The 25,087-nt window shown below is 31.1% G+C and overlaps 1 protein-coding gene across 2 annotated transcripts in view; it reads left to right on the top strand.

Moving 5' to 3' along the window:
* Window positions 1-25,087, top strand: part of LOC111639119 (solute carrier family 35 member F1-like) — a 49,133-nt gene that overhangs the window by 13,942 nt on the left and 10,104 nt on the right. For both annotated transcript variants that reach the window (XM_023384899.1, XM_023384900.1), the window contains exon 3: window positions 20,371-20,527. In XM_023384899.1, coding sequence (XP_023240667.1) covers window positions 20,371-20,527 — 157 coding nt within the window. The remainder of the gene's footprint in view (window positions 1-20,370; window positions 20,528-25,087) is intronic.

The following is a 25,087-nucleotide window of genomic DNA, read 5'->3' as shown; positions in this document are numbered from 1 at the left end:
ATCTACGTTTAAAGTCACGTTCTTTGTGGATTTAGTAGCAAAGGAAAGATTTTAGAAAAGTTTTTTTTTTCCTTTGTTTATTTACGCAACAAATGTGCACTTTAAGAGGTGAAATCAGTGAGAAACATCGCCAGAAAAGATTTAAATTTTAGTTTCTTATCGATTTTATCGAAAATGTCGATCAAATTCTGTAGATAAAAATCGATATTTAGAAATATTTCTCTACTTTTAAGCATATTAAAAGTAGAGAAATCTGAAAATGAGTTATCTGAAAATGTTTTATCGTGTAGAGAAATTCGAATTTTACATCTTTTCTCACTAAAATCTGCTTTGTTTATGTACGTTTAACATGCAGATACACTTTATTCACGAGTGTTTACATGAATATGAGCAGCATCCATGTAAGATCAATATTAAAGGATGCTGATAAACATCATTCTACTACGTTTATCATAATCAGAATTCGTGTGAATTTATCATGAAGATGAGAGCATCAACACAAAAGTGTGCAACATCTCTATGCATTTACGATGAGGAGAGCAGCATATTAACTGTAATATTCTAAAGATAAGTAAATACAGCAACAGATAATACATTTTTATACAGGTAAACAACATCCTTTTACGTGTAACACAATCATCATTCGTGTGAATTTATCACGAAGATGAGCAACACCATCACAAAGATATGCAGGAACTCTGTACATTTACATGAGGAGAGCAGCATTTTCATTGTATTATTCTAAATACACGTATATACAAAAAATATACGACAATATACGTTATTTCACCGTAAAAATAAAGGAAAGAATCCTTACAAACCAGTTGCAAGTAGATGCAGAACATTGTAAGAAACTTTTCTATTGGATAAAAGTAGGAGTCGAGATGTAAATTGACTTTTCTTAGAAGATAATAAGCATGAAGTTCTACTATTTTTATCCAATAATTTACCTTAAACGATGCAACTTCTTAACAAAAGAAACATACAAAAAAATCTACAGGAGTTAAGTTTATTTACAATCGAAATGTAACTTAATCACTTCAGTTTCGAAGTGATGCTGCACACAAGGGAATTTTCAAGCGTCATTGAAGAAAATTTATTCATCTGATAGAAAATTTAATTTATCAAACAGTATCTTATATTATGTCCATACCTCATAAATATTATTTTAGCTGCGTATCAAAAGATACTAATGAATTGATTTCTGTTTGAAGTAACTCGAGCGATGCTGCTGTAAATAACGATAAAATATAAAAAGAATCGTTTGAAAAGCAATTCTAATCAAATAATTCTAAAGAAAAATGTTATTTTCTATGATTCTTTCAATATATTTCCCGTTAATGATGCGAGGAAATTAGTAAATAACGTTTACATATTCTTGATTTTTTTCATTTCTAAGATTTCTTGTAAAAATTAATTTATTCCACAGCTTCTTTCGTTTACATCCCTTCGATTTTTTTTCATATTTAATGCTAAACGTGTTATTTATAATTTATTAATTAAATTAATCAGTTTCGTATTAATCATTTTAGTTTGTTCGTCTGTTTGACTATTCTCACCATTTCTCTCAAACTAAACTAGTTAGATGAGTGAACCTTTGTATTCTTCTAGCACCTATGTTGTTTCATTTATCATAGTAATTCGTCTTTCTGTATGTCTGTTCGTTCGCCTTTTACCTTCTCACAAAGTTTCCACTGATAAAAAAATCTAAATTAATCTGCTAATTTTGTAAGTAATAGTACGACCTTTTGCGGAATTATTTATTTCTTGGAATATTGGTTTTACATATTGCCAAAAAATGCATTGTTTTTTGGCTCCAAGATGCCAAAAAAAGGCACAAGTTTATACCTGCTGATAAAACGTTGAATTGATGAAGCCAAAGATAACAACAGACTATTTCTGTTGTATTACTTTATTCTTATTAAATTTCCCATGATAAATTTTTACCACATCTTCCACAATAAATCGTTTTTAAACTATAAAAATCATCGTAAGGTTTGCTTAACTTTTAAGCAGTTTTTTTTTTCAATATTTATGATGATGAGAATTATTTAAAATTATTACTTACTTAGTAACAATATTCTTCTATCAATATCAATTATTCCATCAGCATTATCAATATTCAGTACTGTGTTCTTGATGTAATTTCTTGATCAAGTTCCTTTTTACTAATGCAGTGTCCATGTTTCTCCTTTCTCTTCCTGTTTCCTCCTCGACTGTTCAATGTTAGTGCACCTCTTATATCATTGATACTTCTTTGTAGAGTGAGTAAAAGCTCTTTTTCATCAACTAAGTTAAACAGTTCTTTCTTCCTAACCATTTAATCGAATTTCTCTTATGATTTAAGTACATCTGCACCACCTGCTACTACATACTTTACTGTTAAAGGAAATCTTACTACCACACCAACTGTTCCTGAGTTTTATTGCTGCTATAATTGTCAATTTTTTTGATTTATTTGTCTAAAAATGAAATTAAAGATGATTTTACGAGTAAAACAAAAATAAAATTAACAATATTTTAAGACATGGACAAAAAGTCCATGAATACCTTAACCTGTAATTACATCTGACATCATTCTCTTCATCGTGTAAACTCACGATGAAAGATAAATTAAAATTATTCTATACGATTTTTTAATTTATAAAGATTAAATTTCTCTTATATATTATGAAATTTATCACTTGCCAGATTTATTTTTATTTAATTTACTTGTAAAATTATAGAATATCTTCTAGAAGATTGTGTAAGGAATCATTACAATTTCTTAGAATTATTAAGAAACTTCTATAATTATGATAAAATTAATTATTTAAAATTATAATTTTATAAACTTTCTTGCTGGTAAATTAATAATAATTAAGTTTTATTTAAGAAAATAAAAATTATAACTTTAATAATTATAAATTTTATCATATAAGAGAATTTCCCCTGATAATCAGCTTTCACTGCATAGTTCTTGAGTTCGAAGGGAAAGCCACTCAGTAGTTTTTCTTAAATATTTTCATTTCTGTAATATTTTACATGTAAAATATGCTTAAAGCTTTAAATTTAAACACTTTTGCGCTTAAATAAAACAAAATTTTAGTTATAATTCTATAGGAACAGCGTTTAAAATCAATTTTAACTCACGAGTTCATCCATCCTTCGTTGGCTCTCTTAATGATAAAAATATAAAAAAAAATACCTCTTAATTAAAAAAATTAACCGAATTATCAGGATATATTCTACACATTGTGCTTGTTTTAATGCATTTTTTCAAAAAAAAAATTCGTTTATTTGTGGGTTTTAAAATGTTTATGGGAAAAAAAGAAAAATAAAGAGAGAAATTATGGATGATAAGACAACAAACAGCTTCCAACATATTCATTTTTTAGTACATTCGATACGTAGCTTCAATTTGTTTATAAATATTTTAAGTTTACAGGGAAATACAGTGTTTGCAACTGTATTTATTTGTTTATAGGAGTGACATACGTAAATTAAATATTTATAACTATTCTAAAATAATTTTTATAATTATTTATAAAACTTTCAGACTAAAAATATGACGATTTAAGAATAATGAAGATTTTTCTAGGTTTTATTTGCTAAAAACACTTTAAAAAGTGTTAATTCGAGCATATTTCTATTATAATTCTATACGATGTGATGCTTTCCTGCCTTACATCCAAGCTATGCAGATAAAACATATTTACAGGCTTCATAACTCTATAATGAGGTAAAAAAATCAATTAATTTTTCACTTTTGAATTGTATAATTTATAATTTTATAAAGAGAAGTACTATTTTATTTGTAATATTTAATTAAAATTCTAAATTCTCTTAAACATCTTCTTACATCCGAGTGATGCGGTGATATACTGTTTTACACGAAAGTTGTGCAGTGAAATCACCTTACAGGCTTCACATTCAATAATTTTAGAGTTGTAGAGTTTATAATTCTAATTTTTAAATGGGGAAATAAATAATTAATTCTCTTCGAGCATTCTTTCTGAATGAAAATGATGCGGTGCTTTCCAGCTTTAAACCAGGTGAAACACGAGTTGCAGGATGGAAAAATTAATTGATTTATAGCTTGGAATTGTAAAATTTATAATTTTATATACTTTATTTACACTTTTACTTTAAATTCAACAGTAGATAAAGTCATTTTTTTCTGTCTGTAATTGTCAAACGAGTAAATTTCTGTTCAATTTAATGGCATCACTTCTGTAAAATTTATCAATATTAAATTATAGGAGACAATGGTCAACAAATAAGAAAAATCGAATATTTTTTCCTTTCCTCCTCTGCCAGAAAGGAAATCCAAGAGAGAAACAAGAGAATAGAATCAATATAATCTTTAAATTCAGTTTCTTATCGATAATGATTCCAGATCCTGTTCGTGGTCTATCTACTTTTCTAAGAGAAGAAAAAATAAAAAAAAAAAAATAAACTCTAAAAACTTGAGATTTTTCTAGATATTCCAATAAATTCTTACCCTTAAGATAATTAAAATAAATGCTTTATTCTACACTTAAATTATCATAACATGTTATCACTCCAGGCTACTTTAAATGAATGATTTAACAAACGACAAACGATCACGTTTCACTAGAGATTAGCTGATTTTAAGGGAGTCAAGTATAAATTAGAAGGTCTCTAGTTATCTTCCTTACCTCATAAAGCATAAGGTATGATGAAATTTATCTCGAGATGCATCAGTTTTCCACAGAGCATTGATGAAGATGCACAGTTATCTAGAGAAGAGAGATGGAGATGCAACTGGAGAAGGCTTAAAAGTTCGTTAAATCGAAAAGTGGGATTGGAAAAAACCCGCATTTAACGATAATTAAGCGATAAACCGAAAATATTTACGTTGGAGTAAGTTAGTTCTAAGGAAAGAATACCGTATCGATTGTTATATATGCAATGCTATGTTCTATAGGATTGTGTGTTGTAGAAACTTGGAACGAAAACCAATAAACCAATAGCCACTCACACTGTACCAAACTACGTAAACAAACTAGATGTTACCTTCGATGGAAAGCAAATATTTTCCTTACAAGAGTGTAGAAATTATCTGTTACGCGGATTTTCTATTGTTTACAATTGTTACGTTAATTTAAATTATTTTCTTAACTTATTATTGTCCTGATTTTATAAACTATAAGTTTACCTTCAATTTTCTTTTTCCTTTCTTAATCTGTTTCCTGCATCACTATAAAGAAGCATCACCAATTTCTCTATTGATTATCATCACTCCTCATCCTCGACTATTGTTTTAATTTCTAGACGTGAAATTAGTAAGAACGAACATCTTACCCTCGTAGTTGTGTGTTTTCTGCTTATTAAGAGGGGAAAATCGAAGAGAGAAATGATAAAAGAGATCTTCTTGGAAAACTGAGAGTTTCAAGCTTGAGAAGGAGTTAAAAATCTATTTTCTGCAACTAAAATCGAGTATTATCTGTTAAATTTTTATAAATCAGAGCTTAAATTCGATGAAATGATTCACTTACATCATCCTTTTTTCTAGTTCATACAGCGTAGGATCAGATAAGAACATTTAAATATTGATTAACTCTAAATTTATATCTCGTTGAACATTATCTCGAGGAAGAAACTATTTTCTTTTAATTTATTTACTTGAAATACAGGTGAAACTCTCATCTCTCCGATAGAAACTTCTAATTTTGCTCCTTAATTAAGAGGATTAGTCACTTGAGTATCTCTTTATCAGATACTGCAACATCTTCTAGAACATATTAAGCATCTTTCGGGATTTATCTCGTTAATTTCTGTGATTCATTCGAGATAATCGTAAATTTACTACTTCTACGTGTAACTGGAACGTAAGAATAACACTTAAAGACAATTTTTAAGTATAATTTTCAATATATTTTAAAATATTCTGTACAGCAATGTGTTTAGATAGCTGGAGGCTTGTCTATAAATGTATCCCAGATGCATCTCCCTTCTTACTACAGTAGAATTGATCCAGGTGCATTGCTCTATCCAGGTGTCCTTCTCTCAATCAGATGTATCTCACTTTAGTAGAATTGAACCAGGAGCACCAAGTGTACCTGTATAAATTCTGCTGAATCCAGGTGTACTTCCCTCTATCATATTTATCCCACTTCGGTTGATTTAATCCAGATTCATCCTGTCTATCCAAGTGTACCTCTGTTTATCCAGTCACATCTGACTCTAGTAGAATTTTATCCAGGTGAATAAACAGTTAAAATATACTTTATACAGAAAAATTTCCCAGCAAAGAACTAATTTATGTCGTATCTGTCAGCCATAGCATCAACTCTACAGAGTGGAAACACCCATTTTCTATCCGTAACCGGTGATAGAGAATGGCACACTTACTACATTTATGTAAAACTGTCAAAACGATTAACTGTTTTGCATGGTGACAATCATAAAACAGCTAAACGAGCGAGTGGCATCACCTTACACTTCACTAAAACTGGATTTTTCCAACTACTGGAACTTGTTTCCTTTTTTTTTTCTATTAGACAAACTAAACAAGCGTGTAATCATTTAGCATCTTGTTCTTCCTTTCTGGACTTCATGCATGAGCGATCTTTAGAGAGGAAGCTAACACTTTGCAGCAAGAGAGAAAGGAAAAAAATCCTTGCTTGTATTTTTAATTAGATTGCTGAAGCAGTTTTAAACTTTCTGCAACGTCTACAAACCCTCGAAACATCAATACTCTTAATGTTTTTTTTATAGTATAATTAACGACGTTGGTGATTTTTTAAAATAATTATAAACTCTCCGGAGACTTTCTGATGAGGATTTCTACTAAAAATAAATACCAGAAACTCGACCTGATGTTCCTTTTTCGTGTTTTCTTCTCGTTAAATTGTATATAATTAATGTAGGACACAAAATCTCCGATTGTCTTCCACCAATTTTCGACATCATCCATAGCAAGATGATTTCTTCGAGAATCTCTGAGATAATTTAATGCATCATCCTCTCTTTTAAACTGATTCTTGAAGATCATCCAGAGCAAGACCCATTCTTTCAAGCATCTCTAAGATCATATTTTTAAACATCTATTTAACGTGTCTAAAACTACTTAAAACTCGATTTAAAGCCTTATAAGATGTTTTAAGTTTTTAAAATTATATTTTTCAAGATTTTAAATTACATTATCAAATTAATTTCGAAGAAAATTGCCTCCTGTTTCCTACAGTTGACGTGAAAAGATCAAATGGATGTTGATCTTCATGCTCTTCTCTTGTTAGTACATCCGTTCTTAACGATAGATGAAGAGGGGTATTTATTAAAATCAATAACTTTTCTGCTTGTAACACAATTTAATCGATTAATATTCATAAAATTACTTTAAATTATATTTATACACCTACAATAAATAAATTTTATACCCAATTATCTAAGAAAACTACTCCCAAGAAAAAAAAAACCCGAAAACACGACAAAGGAACCAACATTGAACTTACTTTTTTTTGTAAATTGACAGCTGGATAAATCCTCCTTCACCTTTCACTCAACGTGATCTCCAGGATAANTGATTTTAAAGACTCCTTGATTATGCTTCTCTTCTTGGAGAATCTCAGTAATTGATATAAAGATGAACTTTGGATGATCTATAATCTATCTTGATGATAATCAAGCATTTTTATTATAATTATATATGAAATTTTATTAATCAGAAACGGCTTAACACGAACGATAAGTCTAAAAGAGCATCATCCTTTGAGAGTTGGAGAAAAGCATCTTCCTTAATTTTTAATTTTTATAAATATTTTTTTCAATTTAACTTGTTAAATTGGATGAATTTCTTAAATCTATTTTTATATTTATCTATAAACTAGAAAATATTCAAGTTCTGTGGTTTATATTGACTTAAAAAAACAAACTTAACGTTGTTATCCATTCCATCTTCTAAGATACAATTTTATAGAAACTACTTTTCTTGAGCTCTTAGAAAATATTGGATAGGATTCTTTTAAGGTTTTTTTTGGAATTTTCAAGCGCAGGAAGCTCTATTTTTTCTAAAAATCATCATTTAAATCATCTACATATAACAAAAATTACCTAAAATCATCCCAAGCATCGTCTCTATTTAGCATAGAGCAGAGCTTTTTCTCTACTAATTAGCATCTATCTCTAGGATAATTTCATATAAATTATGGTAATTAAGTTTAAAAAATATAAGATAAAAATGCCTTTAAACTTATTTTTAACTGTTTAAAAAGTTTATTATAGTAAAAAGTTTGAATTTTTGAAGGATTTTTAGACACAAGTCGACACGTTACGTGCTTCCATCCTTATGAATTTCTGTAGCTTTATGGTGAAAGAACATCAAGATATAAATGGAAAAATCTTTGTTTTATATTTAAATTAACTCGATTACTATTCAGAGATTGATGAGGTTTTAATTGGTTTGAGCCTTTAACAACTTTAATTGATGTAGACAATTAAGGTAAGTGGATGATTGGTAATTAATGCCATTCAACAGTTTTAATCTTCTTCCTTGATTTTTTCGTTGTTGTAAACAGATTTTTGAGATTATATAATTTATTTTGATTTAATTTATAATTAAAATTAAAATTTCATTAAATTTTTATAATTTATTTACGAGATAAACCTTTAAAAACCACATTTTTCCAGTCGAAAATTCATCACAAAACTCAGCATCTCTACCTAATTATGTTAAAATAAATGTCTTAAAAATCAATAAAAATTAATATTTTATACCAAATATTTTACATTTTTTCATGTTATTTCACTTAAAATATTTAATTTTACTTTAATTTTTCTAATTTTCTTTTTTACAGAAATTTTATATGTTATTCTGTACTTGTGATAATCAGTTGGATGGTTCGTGTACTTCGTTTTTATGCAATTTATTAATTTTAATTATGTTTTTAAGCATAATTATAGAAAAAATAATCTCCAATTTGCTCTAATTTACATAAATTAATTTTTAAATTTGTTCTTATTTGCATAAATCTTCTCCATCATCTCATAGAGAACTTCAATCTATAACCAAGAAAACTAATTTTCTTCTGTGTTTCTATGAAAAACTACAAAATTTTTTATTTTTTCTACAGATTATGCAGGTTATAAATCATATAAACAATGTATATAACATTAAATTGTTTTTATATAACAAGAATTTCTAGAGAAAAATGAAAGAAAACATTATGTTTTTGCTCATTCATCTTGTATACAAACGATAAGTAATGCTAATCTGGAGATACTTTGAAGAAAATTTTGATAAGATCGTTGGTGAAAAATGATTTAGAAGAGAGAAGCATCTTTCCTCTTCCTCCTCTTTCCCCTTTTTACGTGATAGAAACACTCTACAACGAGTTATTCTAGCAATAAACACTCTTATAACCGAATTCTCCAACCTATCACCTATCCAACTCGTAGTAGATGACACACAAAATTGCCTCAGCAACGTCGAAGTAGGGACGATATATATATATATATATATATATAAAACAGTATATAAGTTAGCGTAGTTATCATACAGATGATGTATAGCATCATCTTTCTCAATGGCATCCTTTATCTTGCGCTTCATCTACTCCATCTGCCTCTAAACATCCCTTTAAAGATGTACAAATAAATGGTGTTCCCTCGTGTTTCTCCACGACTAAATTAATCAATTTTCTGAAGATAATTCTTAAGTTTCTCTCCCGCACATTTTGCATCCTTGAATAAACAAACATCTCTTGGAAATGATCAAGTATGATGCTGTGTTAATCGAATGGATAACGCTGTCACCTGATCGATGCTTAACCTTTCCTGTAGCATTTGGCATTGATCTGGAGGATAAAATAAACATTAAATAAGGAAAATCTCATTAATTCTGACTTCTTCATCTTCTCCGCATCGATCTGTATCTGTAACAATAATTTCTTTTTCTAAAATGAGTGCTGAAACGTTGCCTGTTCGTTGACATCTCTCGTTTCTTATGCATCCTTAATGCTCTTTTTCTCTTTAATTAGCTGTTTATTAAGGTTTTTCTCATAGGTTGGATGTTTGAAATTAAATTTTTCGTTTAAAATAAGTGATCATATTGCACGGATCGTGTCAAAATGCACTAAAACGTAAGAATCATGTGAATAGAAGGCAGAATCCACGCCTTTCTAGCGTATACACCCCACTAAACCTATCAGAACATAGATTTCCTATCAATATAGGTCCGAACCCACGCCTTAATGCAGAGATTCTAGCTTATAGATCGTAATAAATCTATCAGAATATAGATTTTGTATGAAAAGAGGAACGAACCCAAGTCTTTTATCAAGTTTATAAATAAATTTTCATTATAGATAATTAATTTTTCAACTGTATCAAATTAACCCGCATTATTATTCGCATCAATAGGATCACGTTACATCCTTGTCGAATGATCCAATTAATAAGATGAGAATGTTTATTCGTCGTAACGAAGACAGGAAAATAGTCCTTCTGTATCTTCTATAGAATATTTTCTCTTCTTCTTATAGGATGATAAGGATAAGGAAGATGAGAGAGATGATCTCCTCTCTCGTCATCTCCTGAATTCTTGGCGATTTTTTTTTCTTTCGAGAAGGAAGATGCTTCTTAAGATTCACAAGATGAGAGTTTTTCTCTTTCTGAATCCTGTAGGATATCCTCTAAAGAGATTCTCTTCTACTCCATCTCCTGAATAATATGGGATGTTTCCTTTATTACAAGCCATACAAGGCTACACATCGTATGGAATCTGCTTTCCTCTGATGCTTTTGTGTGGAAATTTTTTTCTTCTTTTTGTAGATAATAACATATATTCTATAGGATGCTTTCTACTTCTACGAAATTCTTCCTTCGTCTGCAGGATACTCCCTCCTTCTACAAAATGCTCCCATCTCCTGCAGGATGCTCTCTTCTGTCATGCTACACAACACGTTTTCACTTCCCCTATGAATCTAACTTTACAAACTCCTACTCGTCTACATGATTCTATACGCTCTCTCCTATGAATCTCAAGAAGAAAATTAATCCCAGGAGATAGAAGCGAGAATATAGAGTCCTGTATTCTTTAAAATAAAGGATTGTAAGGAATAGGATTGTATTACTTAAAAGTCAACCTTCCAGTCCTTACGTTCAAAGGCACTCCAGAATATCCCTTATTTTTTTATAACTGTCCACATTTAACAATGGATAATGTTCAATAAACAAAACGAAACACTTACAAAACGTAATGAACATTATCCTAAACGGATTATCTTCTAAAAAATGGAGATTTTTTTAGGAGAAACGTTCGTTGGAGAGAGTAATCATTAGCTAGAATGCCACTTTATTGCTTTACTCTAAGATAAATTCGGTTGTTTAAGAAGAAGTAATTGTTTTTATGGACAAAGTTGGGTGTTTTTAGAAGTAATTTACTTCTTGGATTCATTTCCTTTGTGATAAAAGTGATTTTAGACGGTCAGACATAGGAAAATCTTCCTTTTTCTTAGTTAAAATCCGTGTATCCTCACCTTATCGATCCGTCGTTCGACTCTTAATTGTTAAGAAAAAATGGCATGTTAATGTGTAAATATGATAATTAACACATGTTAAATTTTAAAAACTTTTAAAAACCTTTTCCTTAATCTTTCTCCATCATCATCTTTCACGTACGATCTTCCACATCGTCAAAAAATTCGACTTTCTCCTAATCTTACAGCATCCAAAGAGAGTCGTTTATTAATAAGTCAAAAAAAATGTTAAATTTTTGTGCAAAAAATGCAAAAAAATAGCAATATTTGCATAAAGTAGCATAGATTATCCGTCGAGAAGTGGTTTTTTTTCTTTAATATTTCCTTACATTTTTAATTAAATGGATGCTGTTATTCGGGATGAAGACGGAGCGCATCATCCAGGATGCCGTCATATCATGAAAATATTGAGAAATTTTAGGGAATTTTCCGGTTTTTTCGGGGTAATTAAGCGCGGAGAAGGTGCCAGATAAGTGCCTCTACGCGAAATTCGGGAAATTTGGCGGGAAAAATGGCGCGGGTTCTATTAAACGGCGGCCGAACGAGGCGATTTTTAGTGCGCTGCGTCTAAACATCCTTAGAGTGGAGGGACGTCTCGGGAGGATGTAGAGAACCATAGACGATCCGACTTTAAAGAGATGCGGCGTTGAGATTCAGAGAGCGACGCTGTGGACAGACAAACGGAATAAAGATAAATCCCTCCTTTTCCCAATTGGGAAACGTTGGCCGAAAATCGCCCCGGGTCGAACGTGACGATGTTTATGGCGCCGTGTGACGAATGGCAAATCCTCTCCCTCGCGCGCTCCTAGCCATTTTATAACCCTATTTATTGCTTAACAATACGGCCGAATGCTGTAAGAACTAAACTGTGACCCTGTTGTGACCGGTGAAGTTTTCCTCCCCTCTTCTACCCCGTCTTTAACAATGTAGGAAGGTGTAGAAGTAGGTGGTGCGTTGTTGAGTGATTCTTCGCCTTGTAGGATAATCCTCCGGCATCGTTTTGTGACGTTTCGTGTCCTTCTGTTGTGTACACGACTCGTTCTGTAATATTCTGTGTGCTTCTTACCATCTCGTACACCGTACTTCTGCAGAGTGTACAAAACAATCATTCTGGAGAGTTTTTCCACAATTTTGTAACATAAAAACTATCATTTGAAACGTTTCGTACAATTCTACAGCGTACATATCACTGTTTGAAATGCTTCATACACTTCTGTAGCGTACAGATTACAATTTAAAGCGCTTCATACACTTCTATAGCATATAAATTAAGTAATCTGTACAGTTTTTGTACAACTTCTGCTGCGTAAAAACTACAACCTAAATTGTTTCACACTCCTGTATCGCGTTTTGTGTACTACTTTATCGTACAGAATAACTAACGTGTACAGTCTCATCTTCATTAACGAAGCACAACTGCACAGAGTTGTGCATCATTCTATACTGTTTCGCATCCTTAAAGCACACAACGATTAACGTAACCTTCTGTTAATTAATTCATCAATACAGCGTAAATAACGTAAAATAACAAAAAATACGGGACGAATAAGTACCTAAACCAGTATCATAAATTAGTAATTAAAGTGGAGTCAGTCTCTTACGATCCTCATCTTCATCCTCTTGCAGCGTTATCGATGCTCCCATTCTCCGTTCTCTTGTTCTAAAAACAAACAAATAAGTAATTTAATTCTGGTGTTTTCTAGTAACATTGGCAATTTTGATGATTTATGTCTATAATTTTATTCGTTTATGAACAATGAACCGCTTCACATCAATCACGTGCAGTACAGACGTTATCTGAATTCCTCCCCTTCTTCTGCGCTCGTTGGTGTGTCCAAGTGTTCTTTTTTTACACTAGAAAATGTGGTTAGCGTCTTGCTTAACACAGCCTTTTCTAGTGTTTTTTTATCCTGTAAAAATGGCGCGCGACTTTCTGACACTATAAATTAAAGCCATTTCGCTAGTAACATATGTTCTTTACAGTAAAAGTGACTACTTTGCCGGAAAGGGCGCACATTTCTCCTATGATTTTCTTAGAAACGTCCACAAAAATTAATAATTTTGGCCATAAATGACTTAATTTTGATCGTAAAGTTTTAAGCGATTTCCACCTAGATGGGGATCGACTTCCTAACTTCGAGGTTGGCGGATTTGCTGTAAAGAGTCACCACGCACGGGTAGTTGTGTCTAAAATCAATCAAACACAGCGAATTAGATAAATGTGTAACGTAGCTACAAGCAAGAAAGAGTCGTGTATGACATACAATGCTCTATTTGTCGACTCTTAGCTAATTTTAATGAGCAGGAAATGGATTATTTTAAAGTTCACATGATGCTAAAGGTCATGACCTTTCGATCTTTACACAAATTAACTTGTAACAAGTGTAAGAACCACCAAATTTCGTGTTAGAAAATCCATTACGTTTGGGAATTTTTACGAAGAGTAAATTACGTAGCACTATTTCTCGACACGTAGTTAATATTAGTGAATAGGAAATGTCTTATTTTAAAGCCCGCGTGATGCCACAGGTCATGACCTTTCCACCTCTACAGAAATTAACTTATAGCAACTGTAGGAACCACTCAAATTTATCATCTAAATATCGTAGAGGCGTTGACGAAAATGCTAACTTCTCTAGCTTTTAATGGAAAAACGAGTGAATTTAATCTCTCAAATTCGTGATTTTTTGGGAGAATTTACTTCAGAAAACTATAAAAAAATAAAAAGAAAGCACAGAGAAAATATTTGGAAGTATTTATTTTCAGAGGGGGGTCTTATCTGTAGACAAATCGAATGTCAAACGCCGACGACCTCGAGAAGTTTGATGACCCCAGTTCTAAAGAAATGCTGGAATTGTTAAGGATTGTTGAGAGAAGAAAAGGTTATTCTTAGAAAGACCACGAACATCATTGTATGGAAAGAGTGAAAAGAACATCCAATCTTATCGTGGATCCAACTACAAACGATTTCTAAAGATGACCTCCATCACTAAACTGCTCCCCAGCATCAACTGCTTTCCAGCGTCATAGTTTTAAGCTTCGTTTATCGCTTGAAATTATCAGAAAAAAATTCAAATTTGTAGTGTTTTCTTTTCCTAATTTATAATCATTTATTCGTGTAAGTTTTTAAACTGGAAACAGAGAAACTCCTCTTCATCTTCCTCTGTTAATCATCCTGGATGCTGAGGATTATCCGATTTCGTATGGATGTTGCAGCTTTCTGTGTTAGTCTGTCGTAAAAATTCCTTGCAATTTTAATAAAATAAATTAAGAAAAATGATACTTTTAAGGTTTCTTTTAAGGTTTAAACGTAAGAAATTTCTAAAAAGGTTCCAAAAAATCCCAAAAATATCGACTGAATTGTACGACAATCGCATCACGAATACATAACTGTTAGCATATGATTTATGGATCTTTGGATTTGTTACAAATGGTAATATTGAATGATTTATCTGGATATTCCATTTGATATTCGCAGATTCTTCACTCTACAATTCCTCACGATGCTTTAGAATCGGATATTTGGCTATAAAAATAAAGATTTATGTCAAATATACGAGGGTTGTAACACAATTCTGTGTCTGAAATCGCTGTAATTAACATGATTTTAACTATAATTATACATAAATGAGATAAAATTCGTGTGTAATAAAGTAATTTATTGGTTTTTTAATGCTTCTTCCTTTAAAATGTGATAATTGGATTCGCGATGATGAATTTTTCCAGCATCTTTACGGATCTTCTTTCAGCATCTTTATAGAATTGCTCGTGTCTTCTTCTTCAGCATGGATCTGCTGATAACTTTCAGCATCATTATGGGCTTATTCATTTCTTCCAGCATATTAATGAATCGACTTTCCTCATCATGAAGGATTTATTCACTTTTTTCAGTGATGAGGGCTCCTCAGCATCCGGAGATGAATTGGATGCATCTTTCTTGATTTCTCGTGGATAAACTCGAATTTTCTATCAAAATATGGAGTTTTGTAAGCAGTTAAGCTTCGAATTTTTTAAATAAATTAATATTTAGCATCTTCTACGTGGAATATATGAAGAAAAGACAGGTTTTCAGAAGCTTATAAAGTCGTAAAAAATGTTAAAATGTAGCTAGACAAACGGAATTTTTTTAAGGTTTTAAGAGATTTTTATTAAATTTATAAAATTCCGAGCGTTAATTAATTAAATTCCAAATATTTTAAAGTTAAAACGCCTAAAATTGTAATATTTAAAGCAAGAGAACGTTGAAACGAGAGTCGGAGATGCGAAGAACAGGTGGAGTGATCCCAAAAAAGAAATGCATTTTTTTAATTAAAATTTCTAAATAAAAACACACAAAAAATGAATTTTAACGATTGAAATGTCAAACTTTAAATAAATATATTCTAATTTTCGCGAGGAATTCCCCTGAAAATTATATTCAGTAAGTGAAAATGCCCTCTAAAGTAAGAGAGATGATGAAATTTCAATCAATAACACTGACTTTATCTCGAATTTATATCTAAGTTTACTGGAAAATTTTAGGTTTTTAACAAGAAAATATTAAGATAATAACAAATATTTTGCATCCTTAATTAACTTGGCCCTTTAAAATTTTAGGGAAATTCTCCAAATCATATAAAAGAATTGGATGAAAGGATGCTTCATCTACCACATAATTCTTATCTTTAGACTAAGATTTAACTATAAAATATCACAGAGAAAATTTCTTGTATAAGTTTCTTGATTGATACTTAAGTTAAGACGATCCTTTGGTTGTTATAGCAACGGTTACTATGGAAATTTGTGCAAGTATCCGATCCTGATCATCTTCCGGATGACGTATCCTAACTTTTATCATCGAGAATTGTTCTATAAATATTATGTTTAACGTTAAATTACGATTGTATTCTATAAAATTGTTTTATTTCTACAAATTTCCTTTAGATTTATAAATAAATTTTACATTTAAACATTTATAAAAATGCAGAAAGCAGAAGATAAACACAGTTGTATCTCTGTGATGTTCTGCATAGATCAAGGATGATGAAGTTTTAAGTGTTCTTAGGATGATGAATTGATGATTTTTTGAATATTTTCTCCTTTATTCATAATTAAAATCTTCAAAGATAAAGTTTTTCTACTTTAAAACGTGTAGATTTACGAGAAACTGTCACTCCTCTCAGTTAGATGAGGATAATATGCCGTATTCTCATGATGTAGATTTCATATTCTTCTTCTTAAGATGATAAATTGACAATTTCCTAAATCATTGCTCTCTTATTCCTATTTAAAAACCACTTAATATATTTAAATTGAGGGAAATTTAGTTAAACTGTGCCCCTCTCTCATTCCGGATGCTAGAAGATGTAGATGGAAGGATTCTATCATTTTATCCTCATTAGTTTATATTATTAATTCCTCTAATGATTCTGGAGAGTGTACTGATGTTAATTTTTTAATTTAGACTCTAATTAACTCTCCAGTCAATAATTTAACAAGCTAACAATGAAAGAAATCAAGGATGAAGATGGAAGAAGCTACACTGGGTATTAATCCTTACTGTTTTTTCCTACTTTCTACAGTTCTAGGAGGTGTTAAAGGTCAATTTTCGGTTGTAATTCTTGTAAATTTTTCAATATTATATTATTAATTCCGTAGAAAACTTCCTGTTCTCCTTTCTAATGCCATTAAAGTGGAGAAAATCGTTAAAGATTCATTTTTCTCCAGAGAGCAAAATGGACATTTAATTGCTACTGCAATCGAATGTTATGTAGTCCATCAAGGAATATCTCGACGGAAATCCAATTCTTTTTCAATAATGAGAGTAAATTTCAACATTTACCACCCTTCTCTACGTTATTAGTGGTCCTATTCGTGATATCCTCTCTGGGATATACAATTTTTAACATTAATCCATAGATCCCTCCAAACGAGGTCTGCATCACTCTCAAGAATCGAATTTCTTCATTACTCTGAAATCGGATATATCCCGAGAATTCTGAGAGATATATCCCCCATCCCGAAGATTATATCCCTAGTTTCAAGGCTGTATATCTCTTATAACGTATGCAACTCTCTAGGAAGTGATCCTGAGATATCCTTATAGAATTATCCTAGAATATATTCCAGAGAAAATGGTAGAAGTATTAAAAGAATTCTAAAGGATATTCCTGGATATCCTGCGATCATATTGAGTAGGAAAACTTTAGGATATTCTCAGAATATTCTGCATTATATTTCCCTAGGAAAGCCAGGAGATATTCTGAGATATTTTTTCAGGAATATTGAGAGTAACCTGAGATCCATTGCAAAGAGAATAACAACAATTCTAAAGGATACATCATAGGAATTTCTTGAAAATATGTCAAGTAAAATCAACATATCTTTTGCAGAGTATCCTGGAAATATCTTGAGATATATTTTAAGAGAATAGTCAAAGCCTTAAAGGATCATAAAGGATATATTTTAGGAATTTTCAGTATATTGTGGGAAAATTTCCAGCAGAATATTCAGGGAATACAGAATTTTTACATTGTATTCCATAAACGATCCCCATCTTCAAGCGTCATTCCAGAAGATTTCTAGTCATTCGGGTAGGATCACGAGCGTACGTTTAGGGATTTTCCCGTGAAAATAAGGGATATCATCCCTAGAATAGGGAGAAAATTGTAAACATCTTAAGATACACGCCTTAGAAAGTAAAATATTTCATAATTTATCATGTCACACGTAAAATGATGATGATCATTGATGTGGATTTTTCCACGTACGAAACGAAAAGCTTGGATTAATAAATGTAAAATTTTTTTTCTAATTTTTGTAATTTTACAGCTTAAAATTTGCCATTTTTTGCATTTTCTATTCGGAATTTTCCTTTTTTGACTCGAATTTAACGAGTTATTAAGCGGAGGATCAAAGAAATAAAATTGCCACCATCCAATTACTCGATAATTGTCATCGTTAGGAAGATGTTTTCTTAGGGAGAAAAATTGATTTTTTTTTCGATTCAAGCTTATCTCGCGGCTTCTTTAATATAATTTGTCACGTTTAAAATTAGTTATTTTGCCAATTTAACACAACTTTTTTAACTTAATAAAGTATCTAAAGCATCCAAACTGTCGCATCATCCGGAAAGATTTTCTCCTCTTCCTCTTCTTTCATCGATTTTTTTGCGGTTTTTATATTAATTTATGTGTTTTTATATAGTTTTTTTTTAAAGAAAATAAGCGTCATAAAACACAAAAGCATTTAAATCTTAGCTTGCTCCACGTTATCACTTTCGCAGCATCCTCATCTTTACCTGTTAAGTTAAGCAGGAGAATATCGTGTTTTACGTAATTTATATAGATAAAATGTATTTTTTAATTTATTTTAAGCATAATTTTAATTATTTTAACTAATATTTTTAATTTTTAAAATGATAAAGAAGATTAAATTCCATTTAAATTGCATTACATCTATCAATACATCTAGATATATTTCTTGCTTCCTCTTAAATTATCTCATTTTTCCCTTCGATTTCTTCATTTATAATAAATATTTTGAGTATTTTTATATCAATTTTATATAAATTTTTAGAAAATAAAAATTATAAGTTACCTAAATTATAATTTGCTCCACGTAATCGCTTTAGCAGCATCCTCGTCCTCTAGATAAATCGAGTGGGAGAATCTCATTTTAATCTTAATTTATATTAATGAAATATATATTTTAACGTTATTTTAAGCATGATTTTACTTATTTTTAACTGAATTTTTCATTTTTCAGGATAAAAATTGATTTAAATTACGTTAATCCTGAAGGTCGAAGATAAATTAAACCGGTTACGGTTAGTCTCACTTTTGAGAATTCGAAAATAAGAGAAGTTTAATTAATTAAAGGGAAGGAGAAAAAGTTGTTTCCATCCAAAATAACAAATTTTGAAAGGTTTTCGGGGGGGTTACTTCTTTTTCTTTGCTGATGTTTGCAGTCTTGTAATGAGAAACGTCGATCTCTAATTAGCTGAGGCATCGACTGTCATCTTTTTCTTTTTCCTCGTCCCTGCCTCTAACTATCCTTTATCTTCTGAGGAAGTGGTTCCATCTAGCGAGCTGCAGCAACGAATTTCATCACTTCTCGCGTGTTGGGCAGACATTTAGCTTGGTTAAATGTCAAAAAAATCAACTTCGATTTAACGTAATAACGTGTGAAGTTTGTCTCGTGTAATTCGTTTGGAGTATTATTTATTCCAATTTTCGTCACTTTTATCATCTTTAGTGGGAGATTCTACACCATCACTTGACATTATTTAACGTTTGAGTAGATCTAAATCTACTTTATGTTGATTCTTTCACATAGATCCTTATATTGATCCATCCGGAATGGATCTACATCCGCAGATCCACACTAGAGTTGATCCAGCACATCATACAGTGGATGATGTACAGTTTCTCTTCCTCTACACACCGTTATCGATTCATTAAAACGGATTCGACACTACTTTAGGGTGCGTTACGGCACTCGAAACCCGACTCTACACGTTAATTAAGTATCAACGCCTACTCTACAGCTACTCCCTCCGGCCGCACACCCCTCTACCACGTGACTATTCGACATATCTGCCCTTTCCCTTTCAGGTTTCTCACCAGTCAACTTATCGATCCGGATAGAAAACGACTCCAGGTTATCGGATCCCCCTCCTGCCCCTCTTCTCTTCCTTCTCTCCTCCGCACACACAAGAACATACGGAAAGATACTGGCGACCACACTAACACGTCACTAATTGCTGCAGACGTTCATCGTCTCTTCGTGAGAGAGACTTTCGAGGGGGGGAGAGAGGGAGTTAAAAGAATGGGAAATTAAGCAAATTGAGTGGGGCTCAAAGGCGAAATTTTACTGAAATCTTGTGTATTTTTCTTGTTTCTTTCAGTTAGTAACAGGCTACTTGGTGATATGCTCTGCCTATCGGGTGCTGCGCTGTACGGAATATCAAACGTGGCCGAGGAATTCGTAGTCAAAACTTATAACCAGGTGGAATTTCTCGGGATGTTGGGACTATTCGGAAGTGTCGTCAATGGAATTCAATTGTAAGTATACCGTTTTTCACCCCCTTATTTGCTCGAATTCTTTATATATTTCACCAGTTTTTAACTCCCCTCTTATCCGTTTTAATTAATTTTCATCCCTCTTATCCACTTTTATTCCATTTCCTTCCCCTTTATCGTTTATTGTTTTATCTGTACACGTAATCTATTTTTCATCCTTCTCTTCTTGGAGTCATTTTCATTCATTTTCCTCTCGTTTGTCCACTCGAATCAAATTTTATCCATTTTCAATCGTCTTCTTCACTCACCTGAATCAACTTCCGCCCATTTTCGTCTCCCTCGTCTACATGGACTATTATTCATCAATGGTTAATTCACTTGAATATCGATTTTTCTTCCGTTTTTCGTCTTCCTTATCCACTTGAATTCGTCTTCACTATCTAATCATGCACTAAATTTCACCCTCTTATCCACTCGTATATGAAACTTTACCCCGTTAACCACTTTTAAACATGTAAATCTATAGAGAATCCTTCTAAATTTTCACTTATCTTCATCTTTTTTATCGTTCTAACGAATGTGACGCTATAAACGAGTAATAGGCCATTTTCTTTTGTTTATAACCAGTAATTGTTAAGATACTAAAATGAAGGATGCGTTAAGAAGCGCTTTAGAATTCCACAATCAAAGAAAAGCTTACAAGGAATTCCGGAAATATATTCCGGAAAGTGAAAAATTTCTTTGTCTTCTCGGAATTTTCTCTGATTCTCCCGATTTTCCGTTTGCTTCGTTTTAATACCGCATCCTCCTCTTTCTCCTCCCGATCTTTCTCGTCTCTCCTATGCTATATTTTTTGTAATTTAAACAAGATATTGCGATCAGACAAACGGTGTGACTAGTCTGATTATTTCTTACACGCTCCTTTCCATTTTAACTACACGAGCAGCTAGGAATGGCCAGGTTCTCTCCTGTTCTTATCCATCCCTATTTATAGGGATAAGGATGAAGATTCGGTAGATCCTATCACATTGATCCTTATCTATTTCTACAGATATAATAAAAGGGATCCTTAGTTATTCCTATAGATATTAATAGGATGATAAGAGAGAATCTCTTCACATCTTATCCTTTCTTATAGATAAGATAAGGATGGTTAATGTCGTAAGGATAGTATTGATTCTAATTCTATTCTTTCTTTGTCCTCCTCTAATAATAAGGATAACAAAGATACAATACAAACGATTCTATCATTTTCTGAAGGATATGCTCCTCTAGAGAAAGCAGGAAAGAAGAGATAACAAGGATCCTGTCATTTTCTGAAGTATATGATCCTCTAGAAAAGATAGGAACGAAGTGATAACAGGGATTTTATCCTTTTCTGAAAGATATGCCCCTCTAGAGAAGAATCCTCCTCTAGGAACGAGAAGGATTTTACACTACTCTTACTCGTTCCTATGAATAGAATAAGAAAACTAGATGATAAATTTGTTCTATTTAATCAACTACATTCTTCTAGTTAGGAGAGAAACTATTAAGGATTAGTTATATCCTATCCTTATACATCGTATTAAATAAAATGATAACGACAGATAAAGATGCAAATGATTCTATCTTTGCCCATCTTATCCTAAGTCTACCCTATTCAGACAACGTCTTTGAACTTCCAAACAGACAGACAGACAGACACATTTAAAATTGGCAGATAAAAACTACAGAATCTCATATCAAAGCATCATTAATAACGATCAAACAACGTTGTGAAACACGATTTTAACTCAAGAATTTTCTACTGAGAATCAAAAAAATCATTTTAAATTCTGTTTTTTTTTGGATTGAAATTTGCGTTATTTCATGAAATTTTGCGAACTTTTCCCACTTAAATGAAATAACTCGCATTGTTTCTTCTTTACCTCTACCTTCGATTTTATTATTCTAGTCCAAAAAAACCACTTTAAACCATCAAAACGTCTTTGTTTGAAGCAGATAATATAATTTTTTTTATCTAGAAATACATATACAAACAGCATTATCCTACTCTTTCTTCATCAAACAAAGACTTAGCTCTACTAAATTATTCCAAAAAGCAAATCGTATAGGATTAAACGTAGGCAACCTTCTAAAAATCGATATATAGAACAGATTTCTATGAAAAAATAAGGCTTTTTAGGTATAGAAATGTCTATAGACGCTCTATTTTTCAAAATATATCACTTTTATAGACGTTACTTATCCTAAATTTCTAAAAAACCGCTTGCAAAATTACCATTTTGGAAGCTTCCAGTGATCTGGATGGTGATTTTTTTTAGATTTATCGCATCCAGATTTATATTATCCGTGTCTAGTGTTGATTATTTTATAGAAGGAACCGTTAGAAAATTTAATAGATTATATCTTTGGATGCTGAATAAGTTCTCCAGCATCTGATGAAGGATGCTCTCCAGCATCTCTCGATCTTCACTTGGATGAGAGATGCTCTTGATTTTTTTTTTACAGTTATCACCTCTACATCTTCAAGATCGATAAGTTCTCCTTCTTCTTCTATGCCACATATGACGATTCCTGACCTTATATATAAATTAATTTTCTCATGAATTCGATTGTGAATTCGATTTTCTTCTACGTGATCCGCATCACTTAGGAGATGAACATCCTTTTAATATGTCATACATTCGATGCGATTTTTATTACTTTTATTTGTCTTACACCCTTAAGTAAGTATAAAATAGATTAATTATGGATTCTAAATGCTTATTTTCACAAAATAATTTGCCAAGTTTCACATGTTATCGTACAAAATGCGTTTATTGTTTGATTTGTTACGTGGAGAAAGATGGGATTCTCTCTCTTTCTTTAGATGAAACGGTGCAGAAATTGAGGAAGTAAAGCAAAAAAATCATAATTTTAGTGTATTAAATTGTACGTATTTTTATAATTCTATAAAGAAAATTCGCTAAAGATGCTCTTCTGGAGCATCTCCTGAGAACAAGTGATGCTGGAGAGCATCAGCATCCTTTCTCCGAACGAGGATAAGGAGATGCTAGAAAACAGTATTTATCCAATTTAATGATTAAAAGATGCTGAAGAGCATCTTTTACTCATTAAATTGTTTTCATATGAGCTAATCATTAAATTGTTTTCTATACAAATATGCATAGCAAATTTGAATGAAAGAATTTAAATGAAAGTGGATACAAAAATCAATTTTAAAAAACTAGAAGAAAAGATAGAAATTGGTAACCAAACTGTCTAAAATTCAGTATTTTCGAACTATTTTAGCTGTAAAAATGCATTGTTTCTTTCACTAGTGATGTCAATCAATCGTTCTTCGTAACCAATTCTCTCGAAGCTGTCAGATGTTTCTCTGAACTGTACAAGAAATATAGCGAAAACCACTTCTATCCATTTACTCTGTAGAAGAAGTCGTGTCTTTTTTTGAGTGTTTGTGGCCTCTAAACTTCTCCATATAACTGATTTTTCTGTCTAAAAAATATCGATGTCAATGCTGAGACGTGGCTACTTTTAGAAGTCAAGATGCTTGAGTTTTGAGGAAAATTGGGGGAAAATTAACTAAAAATTGCCTTTGTTTCATTTAAATTTAGCCCCGTGAAGTTAATTTACAAACTTTTTGTGGTTCCTCTTATCTTATTTTGGCTACAATTAAGCAAAATGAGAGTAGACATCCACCACTTTATCTGCAATCATTTTTGTGAATTTTTGCATATTTTCAGCACTATTTTTTTGATTTTTCTTAAATTCCTTAACCTTACAGTTAAAACAAATTAAAATATAATAAAATTATAAATTTTATCCCGAAATTTTTAAACATTTTTCCAATTTTTCTTGCCATATTCAACTTTAATCAAATTTATATATAATTAAATTGTACTCAAAACTTAGTAGTAAAAATTATATAAATATTTGGATCATTTATGACTCTAAATGTAAAGAAATAGTACCGAAAAATGCTCACTAGGAGTAGAAATGGCGCTCTCTGTAAGTCAAGTAGCTGTATGATTAAGATTCTGATCTCCAGCATCCGAAGGGATGCTGGAGATCAGAATCTAGAATAATCTGAATTTTTTAAAAATATATTTTCTTAATTTAGAAAAAAATGCATTTTATACTTAAATTTATATTAAAAAGTGGATTTTTATTTCAAAAATCGTAAATTTTAATACTAATTTTTTTAGTTTTTCTCTCATAGTTTACTCTCGAGAGCGCTTAAAAATAGAGTATTTAAAGCAAAAAATTGAAGAAATTACAAAAGTTCGACCTTAAAAAATTGCATAAACTTGAATTGTTGATAAAAAATTAAATTTTTTAGTTTAAATTTTAATTAATATTTTACAATTGGTCAATTAAAGACTAAAGTTAGAGTTAGAAGCAATGAGAACAAGGCATGAAAACTTGAAGAATTTTCGGTTTGTTGGGTCATTTTTTTATTAAAAAAATTTTTTTTTGTAAAGAAAACTTTAACATTTTGTGTTAAATTTATTAATTTTTACATTTTATAAGTAAAATATTATTATTAAGAATGATATTAATAGGAAAATTGCTGTGGGTTATACTCCGATACGCTTTAAAATTATGTAAAAATAATTG

This window comes from Centruroides sculpturatus, unplaced genomic scaffold (genome assembly GCF_000671375.1).
Source record: "Centruroides sculpturatus isolate CEXI.00-Female unplaced genomic scaffold, Cexi_2.0 scaffold1334, whole genome shotgun sequence".
NCBI lineage: Eukaryota > Metazoa > Arthropoda > Arachnida > Scorpiones > Buthidae > Centruroides > Centruroides sculpturatus.
Note: the sequence above shows the minus strand (reverse complement) of the source record. Positions and strands in the feature narration are given on the sequence as shown.